The sequence below is a fragment of the Ceratotherium simum genome, chromosome 19 (genome assembly GCF_057802395.1).
Source record: "Ceratotherium simum simum isolate JZ-2026a chromosome 19, ASM5780239v1, whole genome shotgun sequence".
NCBI lineage: Eukaryota > Metazoa > Chordata > Mammalia > Perissodactyla > Rhinocerotidae > Ceratotherium > Ceratotherium simum.
This window is the reverse complement of record NC_141918.1, coordinates 48,102,516-48,125,152: the sequence shown is the minus strand read 5'-3', so window position 1 is coordinate 48,125,152 and position 22,637 is coordinate 48,102,516. Positions and strand designations below refer to the sequence as shown.

Sequence of the window (22,637 nt, the reverse complement as noted above, 5' to 3'; positions counted from 1 at the left end):
GCATTCCTTTTTCTGAAGTGCCTACTGAGATGAGGAACTGGAGAAAGATGTAACAGGCAAGGGTCAAATGATTTATTCCAGGTGGTAGATTCTAAGAAAAAGGAGAACAAAATTATCTCACTCAAAGTTCAAGTGGTTTACTAAGTTCTTTCAATCTATTGGTATATGAGAACGGTGTTTCCATCTACTGTTCATTTTCACTTCTTGAAAGAGATGTTAAAGAAAGGCTTTCATGAATAAACAAATTAGAAAGGTATGAATTGAGCACAGCACCCATTTTATTGTGATGTGGTCCTCCATGAGCTTTCTTTTACTCACTGAGGCTTAGCTTTCCCTGTCTATATTTCCTTTCAGTTGAAAATATGAATACAGCTTCAGTTTTAAAAGGTAATTATAGAGAACACTTGTTTGACAGTCACAGAAGCTGTGTATATTTTGACTGCAATTATCACTTTTTGTTGGTCTAATACTCCTTTTTGGGTAAGTTTCTTAGGGTTATAGAAGAATAGGAAGTGGATTTAACAATAGTTAAGCTGATATTCTATTTGAGAGAAACAAAAATATTCCCTTGTTCTGTGAAGTACTAGAGGATTGTAACTATTGAAGTTGAAAAAAGAAAGGAAGAAAGACCTAGCTTCTCAAAGTGTAGCTTAATCATTCCCTGGCCATGTGTATGTCAGTATTTTAGATATCATTATATGTTTTCATTATATTTTTCTATGATGTTCTGATTTATGCCTATCTGATCTCTTTTTCTTGCTTTGACTTGTAATTGTTTTATTATTACCCATATGCAACATGGTATGGTGGTCCTTCAGCAGAAATTGTTGAGTGCTCACTCTGTATAGAACAATGTTCTAGCAATTATGGGGCAGTAAGTAATGGAGTGATTGAGAAAAAGAGAACTGTGAGAGTGAGAGAGGAAATGGTGTCTTTCAGCACGAATAAAACTCAATTTTCTTCCATATGATGTTAGTCTTGGCCAAAGGTGAAAATATTAACACCTTAATATTAACACCTTTCCCAATTAACATTAATTGGGAAAAAGTAAGACTGCATGTTTTCTTCGTGTGAAAAAAATAATTTTTTTCCTGCCTTCACAGATAAATCTCCTCATTTCCTGCGTCTGGGGGACGTGGAGGTCAATGCAGGGCAGAATGCTACGTTTCAGTGTATTGCTACCGGGAGAGATGCTGTGCATAACAAGTTATGGCTGCAGGTGAGGCCAGGTGGGCGGTGGAGCTAACGGGTGCACTTAATTTAAAAAAAAACTCACAAATGTGCTGTTTGTGGTCTCATTCTTTCCTCGGTGTGTATGTGAGACAGGTTGTCTTATATGTAGGTTTGATTTAATTGGCTGCAGATTCATTTAAGATGTTTCCATTTTTGGAACATGAATAAAAATAATAACAGTATATAGTTAATAAGTATTTGGATTAGTTTCTAGTGAAACCTGATTTTCTAATGTTATGTATAAACTGCAAAAACATTTTTTCCAGATCCATTCGAAATAGAAAAAAATGAAAATTTCCTCATTTAATGTTTTGAAAATTCAACTTACAAGAGCATAGTGCTTAAGTAGGAACTGTCATAGTCTAATAAGTTTTTAAACAGTATTTTAAGAAACCTTAGGGAGTAGTTCTGGAAATGTGAATTGGAAGAGAGCCAATTAAATTTTTTTTTCAGAATTTTTGTGTATAAGGGTTAATCACAGATCTGAGGTCAAGACATCTGCCTTGCACATATTAAATCTCAATAAATATATATTTAATGAATTGCAATTTAGCATACATGTTAGAGAAATGTAAATGGTGACTATAAAGAGCTTTGAAAGAATCAGAGAGAAAACAACAGGCTAAGGAATGTGCCAAGAGCAGCTCTAATGCCATGAGGCAGGACCTAGGACAGATGGCTGTTGAGCTAAATATTTGAAGCTAGAATATGAGTAATAATATTATCTGAGTACCTTTATTATTGTTTTTTTTATTTTATTTTATTTTATTTTTTTCCCCCCAAAGCCCCAGTAGATAGTTGTGTGTCACAGCTGCACATCCTTCTAGTTGCTGTATGTGGGACGCGGCCTCAGCATGGCCGGAGAAGCGGTGCGTCGGTGCGCGCCCGGGATCCGAACCCGGGCTGGCAGCAGCGGAGCGCACGCACTGAACCGCTAAGCCAGGGGGCCGGCCCATATTATTGTTATTTTTGGTTCTATTTGTATCCGGATGTGGAAAGAGATTTAATTAGTTGGAATTTTAAATTCCTGAGAATGCCAATAGAGACCAAAAAGAGAAATCTTTGTAAAATTATCTTAGTTTCTTAAACATAGACGTCAGGATTTATTTTACTGTATCTTTAGAGAGGTGAAATTAGTGTTGGGGATAATTATTAGTTTGCAGGTGTTGGGGTAATGATTAGAATAAATGATTATTGAAATCATGCTTAGTGTAATCCTCATACTGTACTAGATGTTATGTGTCATTTCATCTAATTCACACAATCCAGTTGGATGTTATAACAGATGTACTTCATATAAATCTAATTATCACTACTTTATAATTTATTTGAAATGCAGGCATCAGGATACCATCCTGAATATGTGAAAAGGAAATAAAGCCCCTCCCCTTTTTTCTGTGGTTATGCTAATTTCCTCTACAGATAATATAAGATAATTCTTCCCAGAGAGCACATTGTATAATCTACACCTTGTTTTATCAGCTAAACATCAAGTCAGAATCCCTCTTACTTTCTCTCTCTCAACCTAAGTACACAATTAGCTTAAAAATGCTTTTAGACACATTTTCTAATTATTTTGCTAATTATTTATCGTTTAGGTGGAGACATTTGACTTTAGTTGTGATCCATATAGTTTTGTCTTGGAAAACCAGAGGCCCTGCAGTCTGCCCCTGGTTTTATGCCCCAGGATTTAATGTGACATTGAAATAAAAAGGGTTTTGTATACTCAGACACCAGCTGCCTTGTGGCAACAAAGACTTTCTGGCCCTGCAGGTCTGAGTGAGTTGCAGTCAAAATACTGCTTATTTGTTGTTTGTTTCCTACTTTGTAGATTGGCTCCTTGCGTGATAGTTTCTTAACATTTTTCTCCTGCCATTTTTCAAACAAAGATGAGAGAGAAAAATATGCATGAGATTTTTATTCTTTCTTTTTTCTCCTCTTCCTTCTGTACGTTTGCCAAGGTGAATTTGTGTAGTTCTCTTCTGTTTTGACATTGAGATTGCCCAATTCCTCAGCAGATTACATATTCACCTTGTTCATTAAAAAGCTTTCCTACCTTTTTCAACAATACCACTTAAGTTAACTTCTTTTCTTAAATAGTCTTTTCCATGTTTAAGAAATATTGAAAACTGTCAATTACTTAGTTTAGGGACATTTTCAAATGAATAAGACTGTTTATTATACATATGTAAAATGAGTCAACCAGAAAGTGGTCGGTGACTTAAAAAACTTATCCATCTTTTGCTGAAAGCAGGAAGAATCTTGGTTCCACAATGCATCTATAAGCCAACTCATGCAAATAGACGTCGTCATTTCTGCTCGGTGTAGAACGACTTCCTAGAGATCAGGAGGCCCATCTTAATTCTAACCTGAATTCTAACCCAGTTAATTGTGTGGGCTTAGAGATTTCATTGGACTGTTCTGGGCCTCAATTTCCTTATCTATGAAAGGAGATGTTGGATAGACTAAAATCCCTCTCAGCTATAAGATGCTAAACTCGGTCTTTCTTTATATTATTTTTGATGGCCTGAAACATGTCCTCGATTACCTTTATTGTTTGATGGAAGAACGTAAAATTTTTATGTCATTAGTTTTGTATGGGAAAAAAATTGTCCCTTAAATTAAGTATCTTTGTGAGAACAACTGCTTAAAATACCTGCTGACAATACTGACGATGAATGTGCTCAAAGTAACTCAATGAAAGGTCACTGCATCTTATCGCAGAAGTAGTGAGATAATGAAGTCGCTGCCACACCTGCCGTGGCAGGTGTGATAACAAATGGCGACCGACGTTTTATGTCCTCCAAATCACTTACCTTATATAGCATTGTGCTTTAATTCTTAAAATGTTGTCTACCTGTAGGGTACAATAACAAAAACTAGAAAAGCGGCCAATTTTCTATTTTAAAGGAAAAATGATACACTACAACTGCTACGAAAGACGCTAACCATAATACCCGATAGTATTTGCCATTTAGAATAATTTACATATGGAAATACACTTAGAGAATAAATTCTCTTACTTATTGTCGCTAGTTTGCAATTCAGATTTCAACCATTTTTATTGTTTCAAATGACATACAAATCAGGTAAATTAAAAAATGGAGCACAAAAAAGCCAACAATGAGTTACTTAAACTATGTGGGATAATTTGTGCAGCATATCATAGTAGTTCTGGGTGTATCTTTAGAGAGTGTTCTTTCCTGTAAGATCTCAGATTATATAATTAATGGAGTCTTAGAAGTAGGTCACTCACTGTAGACATTTAGAAAAAAATGACAAAATATATAACCCAAATTAACCTCTTTGCACATGCTGAGTGCACTACTGATACATAAAACGACATGGATGAATGTTTTTAGAAGTCTGTTGAGTGTCAGCAAGCTAGAGATGTGGTGAAATCATGAGGCTTTCTGAACATAGTTTTAAAAAGTGTGTTATGCAGTTCATTCGTTCAATTTCTCTTAGAGAATTTCCAAATTCCTTTTCTATTATAAAGCTCAATGAAGTAGCACGTATCTAGATATAAACACTTAGCATTTTTTGTCAACTTACGATTTGCAGTTTTTTCCCACATGAACAGATGTTTTTCAATTCTTACAAGTTTTAGAGCTAAGCCATTTTGTGTTCCTAAGGAACCCCAAATGCTAGAGAATTTGTGGTTCATACCTTAAGGCTTATCGTAAAACACAGGTTATAGGAAATAAGATCACAAATGAAATTTGGGTGTATAATTTATACTGATTATATTCCTGAGTAAAATGATATAAACATCTGGTTATAGTCCTGAGAAGATAATTTTCTCACAGGAAGAAGAAAAATTAGGTTATATATTTTTGTAGGTTAAAAATTTTAGTCATGTTCTTTTTATTCCAACTCTTATTAATATGAATAGTAGATAAAGTGGTGGCAGGAAAAAGTGAATGTATAAGCCAACAACTAACATATGACCCAGCAGTTCGGCTCCTAAGTGTTTACCCAAGAGAAATAAAGGCATGTGCTCACAAAAAGATTTGTGCAAGAATGTTTATAACAGCTTTACTCATAATAACCAATAATTGTAAAGATCCCAAATGTCCATTAGCAGGAGAATGGATAAACAATTTATGGCTCATTCCAGCAATGGAATGCTACTCAGCAATAACAGGGAATGACCTAGTGAAATATGCACTGGTAGGGTTACATCTCAGCAACATTTTGTCTTCAGAAAGAGGACAGACACAAAAGAGTGCATCCTATATGATTCCATTTATATTAAGTTCTAGGCGAGATAAAATCTATGGTGATAGAAATCTGAACAGTATTGCCTATGGTGGATGAGTATAGCCTGGAAGCGGGCAGGGGGAAACTTTCTGGGGTAATGTTATGTGTCACATATGTTTACTGAGGTGTTGGGTCTATGGGTGTATATGCATTTGTGAGAAGTTAAGTTCTGTCCAACTCACTAAATGTGCGGTTTACCTCAATAAACCATGAATGAGGAAAAAATGAGTATATGAAACATTTTCTCTAATAACCAAGTACTGGCAGTACTAATCAAGCCATAGATGGCAGTAGCCTACAAACATTACCTGTGTTTTTGTTCATCTTGGCTTTCTGAAGTGATTTGATTAGGTGCAAAGGTAATTTTTGATCGTTAGTCTAAGCTGAAATATAGAAGAAAGCGTGTTGTGAGTGTTCTGTTGTCAGAACACGTTACAACCTTTGGGAATGTGAAAGAGTTGAAACAGGGGTTGGACTGTAAGTTATAAATTAGTGTCCTTTCATGACGGTCCAGTACAAGTGGACACCTACATGGCAAATCAAATAGAGCCCTTTGCTGGAACATCTGTCAGACCATATGCTTTGGCTTCAGGTTCAGTGTAGAAACTGAAATGCTAATGACTCCATCCATCATTACGGAGCTTGGCAGGCAGGCGTCATTGGATTGGACAGAGAAATTCAACGGTGGAGTTGTTGAATGCAGGGAATTGTGCGAGGAGCTTTGGTGGCACCATTTGTTTTGGTGCATTGAAACGAGGCTGTTTAACGTGTGGCTGGTAATCCTATGCAGATTGCCATCAAAGCTGTGGCAATTGGGCCAATCTGTCAGTAATCGCTGGAGGTGCTGGCGCTGTGCCTCCTCAGTGGGGCAGCCAAAGCAGGAAAGTGAGCCACCGCTTCGCCCTTGGTGAAAAGCTCGTCACTGCTAATGTAGTGTGATACGGCTAGTTTCTCAGCCAAAGGAAATGTCATTCCTCGTGGAGCAATAGATAATTTAAGCAATGGATTGAGAGTAATAATTGGAGAGTAAAATTTGTAAAATGAGATGCAAATTGCTCTAAAAAACAACCAGAGAGAGGCTGACCTCTTGCAGTACCAACTGTTGTCAGCTGAGGGTCGATGAAAATGGTTGGTCTGAAACTTCTGGCCACATGGTGTTTTTTTTTTTGTTTTTTTTGTTTTTTTTTTTTTGTGAGGAAGATCATCCCTGAGCTAACATCCACGCTAATCCTCCTCTTTTTGCTGAGGAAGACCGGCTCTGAGCTAACATCTATTGCCAATCCTTCTCCTTTTTTTCCCCCCAAAGCACCAGTAGATAGTTGTATGTCATAGTTGCACATCCTTCTAGTTGCTGTATGTGGGACGCAGCCTTAGCATGGCTGGAGAAGCGGTGCGTTGGTGTGCGCCCGAGATCCGAACCCGGGCCGCCGGTAGCGGAGTGCGCGCACTTAACCGCTAAGCCACGGGGCCAGCCCACATAGTGTTTTATCTATCAGTGCAAATGTCATAGCCTGGGTCCTTTACTACATGTGAACATCAGCATGTAACAGTGGACATCTGAAGCATGAGTTTTTAAAAAAATGAGTTAATTTAAAAGTAGAAATATTTTAACTGTTGAAATGTATCACTACACTGTTTCAAATGCCCTTTAGTCGTCTCTCACAAAGGTCTTCCTGATGCCGCATGCTGTAGTACTTTCCCATGCCTGTTTATACTGTCATATGAAGTGCCTAGGTATTTGTACTATATTTGATTTCCACAAGAGATTTTACTATCTCTGATACTATATCTTGTTGAGAAAAAAGTCTAGTAATTCTGCATTTATTATAATGAAGGAAAATTCTTAGAAGAAATTAATCTATACCTAGAAACATGCGGTTTATGGTGGGCAATTCATTGAAAACAATTTGAGAGGACTTTAAGCCAAATTGGTAAACATGCAATATGTGATCAGCTCATACTGAGTACCATGAAATAAAACAAGGAAAGGACTAAGATATAGTGAAAATTGTCCTAATGCCTGTACTTGGTCCAAGTTCGGACATTTTCTAGGTCATCAGCCTTAAGAGTGGCTGACCCATATCTGAAATATTAAAATAACAACAGGCAGTATATAGTTATCAGGACAGTGAATAAAGTTGAAGAAAAGATGTCAGAATGTCTAAAGGGACATGTTATAAATATATCTTGAGATTTGTGGGAGACTGGATAAATTTCTTAAAATCTTAGAATATTGGGAATATACAAGAGGGATTTAATTTGTTCTCTATAGATGCTAAAGTGCAACAATAACTAATGGTTTGAAGCAATTTGGTGAGAGATATCAGCTGATAATAAGAAAGAGCTTTGTAATTGTAGGGCTGTTGAAAGCTAGAGTGAGCTACTCCAGGAGGTAGTAAAATTACAATTAGTGGAAGTACCCAAGCATAATCTGGATAAGCACTTGCTGGAGATGTAGAGGACATTCAAGCGTGGGGCTGAACGCTTTTTAAGATCCTTTCAGCTCTGAGAGACGCTTCTATAACTGAATAAGAAAAGACTATATAGACTCTAACACTATACTATTTGAGAGTTGAGAGAGCGCAACATAGAATGGACTGTTTGGTGAAATCATTAAGGAAGATTTGATTGAGTCTTTGAAGGACATAAAGGACTTGAATAAGCAAAGATTAAGTGGGCATGGTTATCACTGCGGATGAGTGTTTGTGTGTGGGGATGGGATAGGAACATCAGGAGATGGATCTTATTGAAGTGGAAGGTCCACAATGGGTAGTAGAGGTGAATATAGTTTAAGGCAGGGTTGGGACCAGGCGGTGATAGAGACAAAGCTACTGTTAGCCAATAGTGAGGGCCTGTGGATGGACAGTGCTGGTGCATTTGGAAAATAAGTGAGTAGGGAAGGAGAGGGACAAATGAAAAGAAGATAATAGAGTTTTGGGTCTGGTTGGTACCAATTGAAAGAATTAGGGAAGATGTGAGAATGAAAGAATCAAGACAGCTTTCTAAATTTCCTCAGAAGCTTGTTTTGTAAGGCCAGTGTGAAGTCAGTGAGTTTGTTTTCTCATTTTCTGTCTTAGAACTAATTTGTTTGTTAGATCCATTTACTTGCTTTTTTCCTTTCTACCTTCATAATTGCGTTTAAGTTATCCTAAATAGGAGAGAAAGATGAGGAGACATTCCTATTCCTCTCAGCTCTTTTTAGCCTTAATAAAAGTTTACCAAGACAGTTTGAAGCTTATGGCCAAATTAAATCCCTATGTGGTCGCGGTATCACTTATGAGGATTAATCTAGGGGAAGGCTGTTGGTGCATTCTGCCTTAGCTTCTTCTGTTCCTTTTGGCTCACAGAACAGAAGTCATGTCAGAGAGGAGTGCTAGCCGTGTCCGTTGCGCTTTCCTGACTTATAAACTGCTCTTGACTTAAACTGATAGATGAACACTAGCCTACTATTTAATTCTAATTTTCTCTGTTTATCCTTAGTTCAAGCAGTTTAAGCAGTAGTGATTTTTTCTGTGTATATGCTGATTTACAATTAATTCTGCTCTACTTAAGAGTCTGTGTTCTGTTTGGTAGCTAATAGCTATCACTCTTGTCAGTCCTACTTTTCCTCAGGCCATTGGTTTATTCGAGTTCATGGCATCAGATTCTTCCTTCATGATTTCATATAAAGAATTATGATCATTGATCTTGAATTAACATCATTGACCGAGTATCATGGAGTATAATGTTTATCTTTTATCTTCAGCATTTTGGGTGTATATGTTTGTAACGATGAGCATCAGAAAGTTTAATCATATTTAATTTTTAGGATTGTTAAATATTCCTGAGGTCATGTTGGTTGGCTGTATGTGGCTTTTTACCGTAAAGAGTTCAATGCCTTAAAGATACAGCGCATTCTTTTCTTTCTTCAATAATTTATGAACTCTGAGTTTGCTGTCTGCAGATTACATAATTGATTATAAATGAATAATGTGTGGAATATTCTTTATCTTCCTTCTCTAACCCTGGAGCATACTGTAAAAGCCTGGCAGTCCTAGAAGCTCAAGGATTTCTTCTTATCAATATCTATAAGTAAAAATTTACTGCTTTTTCTGTGGAAGAATAATGCACTCTCTGCTGTTCATAGAGCTGCCCTTTCAGTGTTTTTCAGATGTGTCATGTCAAGCACTTAACTTTCCATCGAGCTCCTGTGATCAGTATTACAACGTGCGGGCTCTGGCAGCAGGCTGAGTTTCTTCTTTATGAAAAGCAGTCTGATATAAAGATCTAATATTTATAAAGTCATTTTATTGTAAAATAAAATATAGATATAGAAAACCACCCAAAAATAAAAAATATAACTCAGTGAATTTTTATAAGGTACACACCTGACAGCTCAGGAAAGAGACTTTTCCAGCCATCCTAGAGGCTCCTTCCAAACGCTCCATCCCTGCCACAGCTGAGGCATCTCCCTACCCCTACAAATAACCAGGACTATAAGCCCTTGTATGGTTTTTCATGTTTTTCTACTTATATATGCTTTCCTAGACACTATAGATTAGTCTCGTCTATCTTTATAAAATGTCTTTTAAAGTCTCTTTTAATCTGTGGGTTTGTCCTCTGTCACTTTCTTTTCCTCACAATTGATCTGTTGAGAAACCCAGGCCATTTGACTTGTAGTTTCCCACAGTCTGCATTTTAGTGATTGCATATAAACGTTCTTTTCCGGTTCAATATGTTCCTCTGAATTTCCTGCAAATTGGCAGCCAGATGCAGAGTCAAGTTTGATCCTTTGGCAACCCTAGAGGTGGTATTTGGTGTGATTACAGGAGGCACAAAATGTCTCATCTTTCTTTTTGTGATCTTGGTAGCCATTGATGCTTAATGCCAATATTCATTCTTTCGGTTGTAAATTGTGATATTCTATTATTTCTTTTGTATTTGTTTAGTTAATGAAAAGATACTTCTCCTCACCTACTAATTGGCTACCCAGTGACAGTTCATTAAGGAAAGGGAGGATAAATGCTCAAATCTGCTTTATTTACTAGTTTTCAATGTAATGAGTTGGTTTCCTTTCATATTCCGAAGGTGACTGATTCTTCTTCTTTTTTTTAATACTATGAACTCATGGATTTAAACATATTTGATGAACTTCGATTCATTGTGATTATTACTATTATGAAAACTCAAATTGTCACATCTTTGGCCTGTGGGAACGTCTTCAAGTTGGCTCCAGGTCCTTTTGACATGACTTGAGTAGTCTCTGAAACTTTCTTGCTGTCTGGTTTTGTGAGATGTTGTAGTGTCCTCTTGTACATTTTCTCCACCAGACCTGACACCCTGTTTTGCTTTAGTGAGAAACTGTATTTCAGGACCACCATCTGGATTCTGAGGGGTACCCATTGCTAGACTTTTTCAGTGAACAGAACTCATAAAAATATGCATATATTTAAAGATAAAATACCTATGAGTTCATATTGATATTTCAAATTCAAGCCTAAGGATTTTCACTTAATGTTTTGTTACAATTTGTCAATTACATCTTTTTTCCACCCTAATATTCTTGGTTCTCAATGACGCAGGGGAAGAGAGAATTAGAATATCGCATAATTACTCATTTTTTTAACCTCATGTGACTTTAATCTCCTATATCTCCATTGTTAGCATACAGCCATTGTATTCTATAGTCTCTCCCACTTAGCCCTTATTTAGCGTTAATTGTATGTGTAACTATGTTTTTACGTTCATCATCAGTCCATATGTCATGTCTTCCTAATAATTTTGGTTGTCTGAATCTTATTTTCTGCTAGATTCCTCAGGAATAGCTCATGTAAATAATTTTCCCTGAGTCCTTGGATGTTGATAATAGTATATATGTGCTCTTGATTCTTCTTTTTTTAATTTTTATTTATGTATTTTTTCCCCCAAAGCCCCAGTAGATAGTTGTATGTCATAGCTGCACATCCTTCTAGTTGCTGTATGTGGGACACGGCCTCAGCATGGCCGGAGAAGCGGTGTGTCGGTGAGAGCCCGGGATCCGAACCCGGGCCGCCAGCAGTGGAGCGCGCTCACTTAACCACCAAGCCACGGGGCTGGCCCGTGCCCTTGAATCTTAAGTCAGTTTTTCAGGATATAAAATCCTTCCTTCACATTTTCTTTCCTTGAATGACTTAAATATGTTACTTCATTTTCTTCTAGCATAAAGCCTTGCTGTCAAAGTCTGATTATTTTCTTTTCCTTATAAATCATCTACCTGCTTTTTCTCGATAATCAAAGGATTTTTTTTTCTATTTCTTTAAAGATTCTAGTTTTATCAGAATATGTATCACTGTGGGTCATTCTGGGTTACTATTCTCAGGTATGTGGTGTGTTCTTTTATTCTGTATTTTAAAAACATTTTTTTTCTATTTTCAAAGGTTCTTTTTTTAATTAAAATTTTAGTACTTTCTCTGTTCCCTTGCTTCTGTATGGACTTCTGTTATCTCTCTGTTTGATCTTTGCATATCATCATTATTAGTCACTTTCTCTCAAATACTTTTTATTCTCCTTATTTTTAAAATTAAAAAAGTTTCTTTTTTATCACATTGTTTTGCTTAAGATATCATCTGTTGAGTTTATTTACTCTGGTTAATCATAATTTCCAAAATGATGTCTTCTTTCATTTCTAATTTTTCCTAAGTTCTGTCATTTCATTTATGAGTTTTATTAATTCAAATTTATATTGTTCTTTCATGTCAGGAATAATTTTCTTAATATATTTTAGCTTATCTTGAAATATTAAGTTACAGTTTTGATCTGTTTTGTGCACATATTCTTCTGACTTATTTTATTGATATAGGGATCATACTCTGCTCCTTAGTCTCTTTTAAACTTATAGTGACTTTATATTGGATTTGACCTTGATACTTTTCAGTTGTTTATTTTTATGTGAAACAAGTTTTCTCAAAATTTTAAAATGAGGTGGGGTTCAGGAGAATGTTCCTGATTTCACAGAATCCCTCTTCTGTTGCTTTGAGTTATGTGTAAAAATATGGCCACTTGCTTTCTGGGATTTCTTGACGTTATTTTCACCTCCGCTTTCTCTGGATCTTCTCTTTCCTTAGTATCTCTTGTTGTCCTGTCTGTTTTCATGTGGCAGATTTAGAAAGAGTGAGAAACTGTGCTACTGCCACCAACTTCTCAGAATCCCCCAGATGTAATGGTTTAATTCCACTGTCTCCATGCTCTACTCAACTTCCCACTTATTATGAATTCTATAGTTTTATATTTGTAAACTCACATGCTTTACATTCCCCACTTTCTCCAGTGCAGTTTGAAGCAACCAGCCAACCCCATTATATTCCTTAGTTTGTCTGAAATGTTCTAAGGTAGTAAACACATGCTCATCTAGAACTTTACCTTCTATGGGTATTTGATTAGGAATATCTAATGATGATACTTTGCATATCTCTATTGCTATATCATGCTATGGACTAGCAGTGTCTTCTTTACCACTGGCAATAGAGTTCTTAGTGCCTTTAAATCTAATTAGATTAGAGAACCAATTCCAGAAAACCCAGAACCAAACCAAATCAGAAAACTCATCCTTAAAAATTTGTTACTGCAGAACGATTTCTAGTAACAAAATCATCTTTATCAGTCAGGGTTTAAATATGAAAAGTAGAACCAGTAGGACATATATAAACATTTTTCAAGAGATTTACTGCAAGGAATTGGTTTATGTGATTGTGGGGGCTGGCTAGGCAAGTCTGAAATCTATGGGGCAAACCCTTGGGAAGGGCAGGCTGGAGTATTCAGGCACGGGCTGAAGTTGCTATTCACAGGTGGAATTTCTTCTACTTGAGGGAAGCCTCAACTCTGCTCTTAAGACCTTTCAACTGACTGAATCTAGTCCACCCAGATTATCTAGGATAATCTCCCTTACTTTGTGTCAATTGGTTATGGACTTTAATCCCATCTACAAAATACCTTCACAGGGACACCTATTTTAGTGTTTGAATAACTAGGGACTGTAGCCTAGCCAAGTTGACAGATCAAAAGACTCTCACAGTTATCAAATGTATTATTCACTTAGATATTGTTTTGATTATTGTCTTCATAATGTCCGTATTATCAGGGTTTGCAATTAGAACTTTTTTTTTTAATTTTTTGTTTATTGCAGTAACATTGGTTTATAACATTGTATAAATTTCAGATGTACATCATTATATTTCTATTTCTGCATAGATTACATCATGTTCACCACTCAAATACTAATTACAACCCATCACCACACACATGTGCCGAATTATCCCTTTCGCCCTCCTCCCTCCCCCCTTCCCCTCTGGTAACCACCAATCCAATCTCTGTCTCTATGTGTTTGTTTATTGTTGTTATTATCTACTACTTAATGAAGGAAATCATACTGTATTTGACCTTCTCCCTCTGACTTATTTCACTTTGCATAATACCCTCAATGTCCATCCATGTTGTCACAAATGGCTGGATTTCATCGTTTCTTATGGCTGAGTAGTATTCCATGGTGTATATATACCACATCTTCTTTATCCATTCGTCCCTTGATGGGCACTTAGGTTGCTTCCAAGTCTTGGCTATTGTGAATAACGCTGCAGTGAACACAAGGGTGCATGTATCTTTACGCATTGGTGTTTTCAAGTTCTTTGGATAAATACCCAGCAGTGGATTAGCTGGATCATATGGTAGTTCTATCCTTGATTTTTTGAGGAATCTCCATACTGTTTTCCATAGTGGCTGCACCAGTTTGCACTCCCACCAGCAGTGTATGAGAGTTCCCTTCTCTCCACATCCTCTCCAACACATGTTGTTTCCTGTCTTGTTAATTATAGCCATTCTGACGGGCGTCAGGTGATATCTCATTGTAGTTTTGATTTGCATTTCCCTGATAGTTAATGATTTTGAACATCTTTTCATGTGTCTGTTGGCCATCTGTATATCTTCTTTGGAGAAATGTCTGTTCAGGTCTTTTGCCCATTTTTTAATTGGGTTGTTAGTTTTTTTGTTGTTGAGATGCATGAGTTCTTTATATATTTTGGAGATTAACCCCCTATCAGATGTATGGTTTGCAAATATCTTCTCCCAATTGTTAGGTTGTCTTTTCGTTTTGTTGATGGTTTCCTTTGCTGTGCAGAAGCTTTTTAGTTTGATGTAGTCCCATTTGTTTATTTTTTCTATTGTTTCTCTTGCCCAGTCAGACATGGTGCTTGAAAATATGTTGCCTGTTATCTCACCTAATTTTCCTAGCATCCGTGTTGAATAAACATGTCCAAATTGATATCTCCATTTTTAGATGAAAAGGTAGAGATTTGAGAAATATTGAGAAATTGTGAAGCTAATAAATAGTAGTCAGGACTGGAACATAGGTGCCATCCCCTCAGGCATGGTTCAGTCTACTTATTCGTGTTCTCTTTGTGTGGCTTCTCGTATTGGTCACTTTCTCCCAACACTGCAAGGTCACCTATGCTTCTTAGGTTAAAACTCCTTGTCTTGTTTAATAGCTGACTTCCTCTTTTGTTATACTTGGTTAATGATAATAATACTAGAATACGATTCTAGTATTTTCCTATCCCCTACACATTTTTACCCTGCCCTATATCAGAATTATAATATTTGCCATCTCTCTCTTTTTCTGTGTAAAATATCATTCACCGTTTTCATTCCTTTCGTTGCCAAATAGTAAATACTCTGGTGAACTTAGTATTGTCATTTTAGTGCAATTTTTCCTAGAGGAACACCATTTTCTTATTAAGTGCTTAATCTATTGAAATAAATGTGATAATTTCTCGTGGAAATAAATGAGTACTTTTCTCAAAATAGTAACATAGTGTTGTTAATTTGAGAAATTTCTAAATTTCTATACCTTGAGGTTTGCCGTGATATCCTTTCATGTTTCTACAATTCTTCAATTTAATTGTTCAATAATAATAAGGATGATGATGATAGCTTTATCATTCCTGTGAGAAAGAAAAGATTTCTTATGGCAGATAAGCCCTGGTAAGGAACTCTCAGGTCTTTGGTATGAATTTGGTCGAATTGTTGTATGATTCACTTCAACCTCACTTAATTATAGTGTGTGGATTTACTTTAGGATTGGTTTTGGAAAAAAAGGGCAAGTACTGACAAATCATATACAGTCTTCTTACTGCTATTCCGTAGGAACCTAAATACCAAACATAGGAAAACACTCTCTTTCTAGTTTCTCCAATACTAAAAGGATGGAGGAGTCATATATCATGGTGTGCCCAGCAAAGGCAGTGAAAAATAAATAAAACAATAAATGTAATTTAATTTTTTCTTCAAGTCCATAGAGTGAAATAATCTCTGCAAATATTCTGAGTGCCACATTATTTAATTTAAAATTAAATTGGATTAATGTTATTCCTCAAGCTTTGAAAAGAGCAGCTGAGATAAACTGTACCATATGTTAACTGTACCATATTAACTTTTAGGATGTCAAGCTGAAAGTGATAGAAAACCAAATGTGTTATGTCACTTAACAGGAAGTCCAGAAAAAAGGGGGATCTGAGAGACGTTGACACCATTTCAGACACTTGATCAAGAACCTGATTCTTTCTCCTTGATATGCATCTTCAGCATGTCAACTTTTCCCTCAGATCGAGCTCTCTCAGATTGACAAGGCAGCTCTTCTAGTTTTAGACATGAGAAAAAGAAAAGGTGACCCATTGTGTGTTCTCTAGGAGTGAGGAAACCTTTCTGGAAATGACTTGGCCTGTTTCTATAGTATCTCATTGACCAGAATCAGGGTACACACCTATTTTAGACCTGTCACTATTAACGGGAGTAGGACCCCCATGATTGTTTCCAACCAGTGTGTCTCAAGCTGTAATATCTTGATGTATACTATGGATCTTGTTAAAAGACAGATTTTGATTCGTTAGGTCTCGAGTGAGCTCTAGACTTTGCATTTGTAACAATCTAACTGGTGATCTTGACACTACTAGTCTGTAGACCACACTTTGAGTAGCAAGCGGTTTAGTTAATACTGTGGTTATTATAGACATTGGGAATTAACCGATATTACTGTTACGTTACCTTATGCCAGGAACTGAACTTGTTAAATAAACACTGCATGTACACTGCATGATGAAGCTCACTTAGTTTAATGGAGGAGTGATAATTGTGAGGGATTCCATTGATTTGCCCAGGGTTATTTGGTAAGTGAGAAGTCTCAGCAACCTGTACTGGAGACAAATAAGAAAACATGAGAAGGATCTGGAGGAGGAGGAAGAGGAATAGAAAAAGGCCAAGTGCTAGGTTATAATTCTTGGATCATATAATTTTGTTATTCATTTCTTAGTATTTCTCAGAGTTGGGGATATTTGCAATGGAGAAATCATATAAAAATCTCACAGCAGGATAAAGAGCCTGGAAATGAAGACTATAAAGGCAGAAAACTCTACATAAACACTGCTGCATAAGAGAAAAATTTCCCATTACTTCTTATTTCCTTCTTCATGGCCCTGCCCACTCTGCTAAATTGATAGCTTGTAGTCAGGCAAAGACCCATTATTTTGGATTATAAAAGAAAAAGTTGTCATTGTTTTTGACTTCTGAAATGTAGATGTCATCAATTGCTACTTTTAACTGTAATGCATTACTGGAAGCTAAGTAAATAAAGCAATGTCTAATATAGTAGCTTATATTTTCTCATTGGTACAACGCATTGACGGAGTTCAAAAACAAATAACCAGTTCAGGCAACTGGACCTATGACACAAATGCAAAAAAGCAGCTTTGGCTCAGTTTTGAGGAAATAGTGCTGGATTTTGTGCCATCAAACCTAGTTTTGAGTTTTAATACTGCTACTAACAAGCTATGTATCACATTTCTAATTTTTCTGAATCCCGATTATATAGGCTTTAAATGGAAATGACTATCACAGTAGGTTTGTGTGAAAGAGCCGTGACAGAACCAAGATAATAGCTGACATGACATGAGGTACATGGAGGTTCTTATTAAATAATCATTGAAGATAAACCTGAATATTATAACTCTATAATAATTTTTATTGTTATTTTATTTCAAGAGATAAATAGCACCTATCTACTATATTCATTAATTAAGTAATATATCCTATATAAGCCTATATATTTTATAGTTAAGTTAGTGTATTAATACACACAAATGTAACATAAGGTAATGTAATCAGCTTTGTGATCTCCTAAGAGGATCACCTTAAGCAGGCCCCTCAACATCTCTGAAATGTGGAGTAGTTCAGAAGTAGCTTGGCATAAATGATCTCTAGATGTCCTTGAGGTTCTCTATTTATGTAGCTTCCTTTTATTATTAATTTAATTAATAACTATTATATATTTTGTTATAATAATTTATGAAATCCTAAGGAGAATTTACATAATTCTTGAAATAGTGCAAATCCTATCTTGGCAATGCGTAGACAATGGAAAGTTAAAAAAAAATCTAGAAATCTTTTAGGCTAGTGAAAACCTCTGTGCAATGGCTAGTTATAAAGTAAAAGGTCAGAAAGTGGGGTCTCACTGACAGTGCAGAGGATTGAAAAAATAGGAGATGGAATCACATTGGCAGTTGTGATTCCAGAGAAAAGTATCAGAGCACAGGAACTTGGGTGTTATAAGGTGGTAAGGAAGGCTGTGGGGCCTCACTGAGGCCAGGTGAGTTTTGGGATCACTGAGAACATTCACAGGACTATGGTGGAGAGGATAATTTGGAGTGGTAGACAACTGTGATGGGAAGGAGATTTGGGTATCCTGGGAGTTCCAGAAGTTGAGAAGTTGTTGAGTGGGACAGTGGAAAAGTGATCTGCCAGTCAGGAAACAGGATAATGGCAGCCTTCTCCAAAGGGAGGGTAAGATAGTAGAAGAAAACGTGCCCATCTTTGAGAAAAATTTAGAGGAAAGTGGCATTGTGAGATGAATGCCAATTAAGATGGAAAGATGAAATGATGATTATTAAGAGGGAAACATTAAGGGTACTTAGAATCTCTTCACAAGAGAAGACGAGTTTTTGAAAGGCATGGTGTTAAAAAGATGTGGATGTGTGTGTGCACGTGCAAGATGATTCAGAAGGAAGTGCAGGCAGCAGGAATTGGCTGGTCTTGCAGAAGAACTGAGAAACATAAATGTTAGGGAGAAAGGTGACAGAAGGTTGAGAGCACAACTGGAGGGATAAATTAGAGGAAGACGAGGTAAGGGTGTGCACAGTATAAGGAGTGCTGAGTCATGGTCGGCCTTCCTTTTAGAACAATTGTATCAAATGATGTGATAATTGAAAAAAATGCAGTTTGAGATGGATGTGTAATGATTTTTTGTTTATGTGGTTTTTAGGGAAAGAATTTAGGCTGGATTTTATGAATTTATATTTTAGGGCTTTTGAGTATAAGCTGCTGTTTCTCTGTATTATTATCCAGGGGAATGAGCAGGGGATCTTGGTGCAAAAAATCATGAAATTGGGTGGGTAGGGAAAGAAGAATTAACAAAACACTGAATGAGTGAAAAATGGTAAAGTTGTAATTGGAACTTTATGTCCTTAGGTATATATGCGTGCATATGTTTATGCATATGCTACATACATATATGCTACATAATATGCACATATATATAATTTCAGATATGGAGAAGGAGATTAAAAATACATCAGATTTTAGGATTTAAAAAATTATTAAAGTTGGGCTGGCCCCGTGGCTTGGCGGTTAGGTGCGCGCGCTCCGCTGCTGGCGGCCCGGGTTCGGATCCCGGGCGTGCATCTACGCACCGCTTCTCCGGCTGTGCCGGGGCCGCGCCCCACATGCAGCAGCTAGAAGGATGTGCAGCTATGACATACAACTATCTACTGGGGCTTTGGGGGGAAAAAATAAATAAATAAAATCTTTAAAAAAAAATCACTAAAGTGATAGAATGATCCCATTATTTACTCCTTTAAAAAATACAAAGTATTTCAAAAATACAAAAAAAAATGATAGAAAACAATATAATAACCACTATTGTACCCATCACTCTAATTTGTAGAAGTTAACATGTTGCATTTTTGTCTCATATCTTAATTTTTGTTAAAGAATTTTTTTTTTTGAGATTTAAACGTGCAAACATATTTTGAGTCTGTGAAATGCTGGTGTTGTTCAACATTGTTGCCAGCCCACGGCTGGTCTTAGTTTGCTTAGTTTAACTCCTCATTGTATTTTATTGAATGGGTAAATCTCAGTCTATTTATCCACTACTCAGGGATATTTGGAGCTTTTTCATATTTAACAATTACAAACGATTCTGAGTTCCACATTCTGGTACATATCTCCATGATCGCGTATGCAGGAGAGATTCAAAGTAGAAAGGTAGATGTGGAATTGTTTGGTCTAAGGTTTATGCATCTTCAACTTCACCAGATAGTAACAAATTATTTTCTAAAATGACTTTAGCAGTTTACACTTCCACTAGTAACTTTAGGGTTTTGTTTTCCTTAACTAGTAGTATGAAATGATATTTCTAGTAGTGTGCAAGTTTATCAGGGATACTTTGCATTTCCTGAACAAGAAATAAGCTTGAGGATCAAGACCAATTCTTTCTCATAGTTGTGGCTTTTCTTTGCCTTTTGTGCTATCTTTGACATGAAGAGTTTTTAAATTTAGGTCGAGGATCTCTTTTCATGGTTATTAGACATATACATTTTCTCCTTGTGTAGCCTGGGCATTTTTTGATAGGGTTGTCTTTTTTCTTATTGAGCTGTAGATCTTTATGTAACCTGGCTATTTATCTTTCGATGGTTATTTCCATGAAAAAGATCTTATCAAAGTTTGTGTCTTGTTTTCTTTTACTTTATTTATGATGTCTTATAACATATAGAAGTTATAAATTTTATTATAGTTAAATTTTCAACCATTTCCTTTATAGTTTATGCTTATTGGTTTTGTGTGAGGCACCCTGATATCGTAAATATGTTTTCCGATATTTCATTTTGAATGTTGACAGATATTCTTTTAACATTTAGATTCTTTTGATTATTTCTTTTCAACGATGTAAATTGGCTGTCATTAATGTCAAAGAGAGAAGTTTGCAAAGAGTACAGATTTTGACTTGACTCTAAATTATCATCAGTATTTTATTGTCGTTCTGTGGTGATCAGATACTACAATTTAGAATACTGAGATGCATCGGTCATGGTCTCAGTCTTCTGGAGGGGACAAACTGATTAAAGCTCATGCAGTAGAGTATAAGGGCTAAAAGAAGCCTGTACTTAGATATACCCACAGAGAAGTGGGGCAGTGAATCATTTGCTGTGGAGCCATTAACTGTCCTGTTACTTCATATACTCTGGGCTAATAGCAATTTTATGGAAAACTGAGATTACTGCTATAGTTTGAGCACTACACCCCTCAAAGGATACAAATATTTGCTTACATACTTTTCCTGATTGAAGGGCAATGGTAAAAATTTGTGGGGCAAGATAGGCATTTTCTTCCTAATTTAGTAACAGGAATAATTTATCACAGATGTTGGTTGCTAAGATGCTTTAGATTTATGGAAATGTTAAGAACCTGTTTTTTAAAGATTGGTTTCTATTTGCAGAGACGAAATGGAGAAGATATACCAGTAGCCCAGACTAAGAACATCAATCACAGAAGATTTGCTGCTTCCTTTAGATTGCAAGAAGTGACAAAAACTGACCAGGATTTGTATCGCTGTGTAACTCAGTCAGAGCGAGGTTCTGGTGTGTCCAATTTTGCTCAACTTATTGTGAGAGGTAATGTAAAGTTGCTTTCACTTCATGAAATTGCATGTCTTTAGTAGAACAAAAGCAAATTTGTAGATAATTGGATTGTCTTTTAAACCTGGGGCTTAAGTCACTAAAAAAAATCATATCATTTTAAAAGTTCCGATAATACGTTAAGGTAAAATTAAGACCGTGGTTGTACAATTCGCCAAACATGTTTTCCACAAGTGTTTTCCATCAAAAGGAATCCATTTTAAGAAGCTCTAATCGAGCTAAACATATAAAACACTTTATCCCATATTGCCATCATCTAGTTTTCATTTTGATTTTAGATTTGCTTTTCCTTTTTAAAACAGTTCCACAGATACTACTTTTGTTGTTCGAAGCTTTGTGGCAGTGAGGTCAAGGTCAAAGTTTCTATCCTCATGTAGAACTATAAATTTTACCAGTATCAAAGCCCAGTGGGGGGTGTTCACCAATTCTGGCGCCTGTAGAATCTTAGACGGTTAGACTGCTTAGAGGTCCTCATTCACATTCTTGGATCTTAAGGTGACTAGAGGAAATGTGAGGGATTATGACATAGTACATATCTGAGGTGATTAGTGGAAAAACAAGTACAAGTGCACAATGTATATTACATTCATTCAAAATTTACTGAGTCTTTGTATATTCCATATACTGTGCTAGGTTGTGGAGATATAATTGTAAATAAAATACAAAGTCCTTGCCCATAGGGAGCTTAACATTGAGGGAAGTTAGGCACACTATATAGAAAGATGTGGAAAATGTATTATCAAGTCATGGTATATATTATGTAGAAAAATAGACACACAAAATAACGAGGATTGATCTTTTAGTTAAGATGATCTGGAAGGCCTCTTTGAGAAGGTGACAACTGAGCTGAAACCTTAAGAAAATGAGGATGTCAGCCATGTGAAAATTTAAAGGAAAAGCAGCTCTGTTGAATAGACTATCAAGCATCAATCAATAATGTCACAAATGAATATAATTATAAACTAGCAAGTCTCTTCAGGGAGAAGTTTGGGAGGTCCTAACAAAAACATCTAAACTGATCTGAGATTTGTCAGAGGCATCAGGGAAGGCCTTTGTCAGTGAGTTTTCTTTGAGATAGGGTCTGAAGGTATTGGTTCACAAACTGGGCCCCGTACACGGAGGGCAAGGAGACTGAAGAAAGAGGCAGACCGCTCCAGATCGGTAGGTGGCAGGTTTAATAAGCAAGGAAACGTATTTACTTACAAGGCTTCTCTTGGGTGGCCACAAGACGAGTGGATCTCTGCACCTGTCCCCCAGAATCTTAAAAGTTTCCCTAGAGGCCTTAATTGGGTTCAGTCACTTACACCATCCAGATGGTCTCAACAACACCTTACTGCCTCAAGGCTGCCTCCTTGGAACAGCTCTCGCTGTGGGAATGGTAGCCAGAGCATA

The 22,637-nt window shown here is 36.4% G+C and overlaps 1 protein-coding gene across 3 annotated transcripts in view; it reads left to right on the top strand.

The window, feature by feature from the left end:
• The window catches only part of PTPRK (protein tyrosine phosphatase receptor type K), a 537,776-nt gene that overhangs the window by 272,399 nt on the left and 242,740 nt on the right, over nt 1-22,637 (top strand). For all 3 annotated transcript variants that reach the window (XM_087444076.1, XM_014781214.2, XM_004422308.3), the window contains exons 5-6: nt 1,104-1,219; nt 21,047-21,221. In XM_087444076.1, the coding sequence (XP_087300202.1) occupies nt 1,104-1,219; nt 21,047-21,221 (291 nt within the window). The remainder of the gene's footprint in view (nt 1-1,103; nt 1,220-21,046; nt 21,222-22,637) is intronic.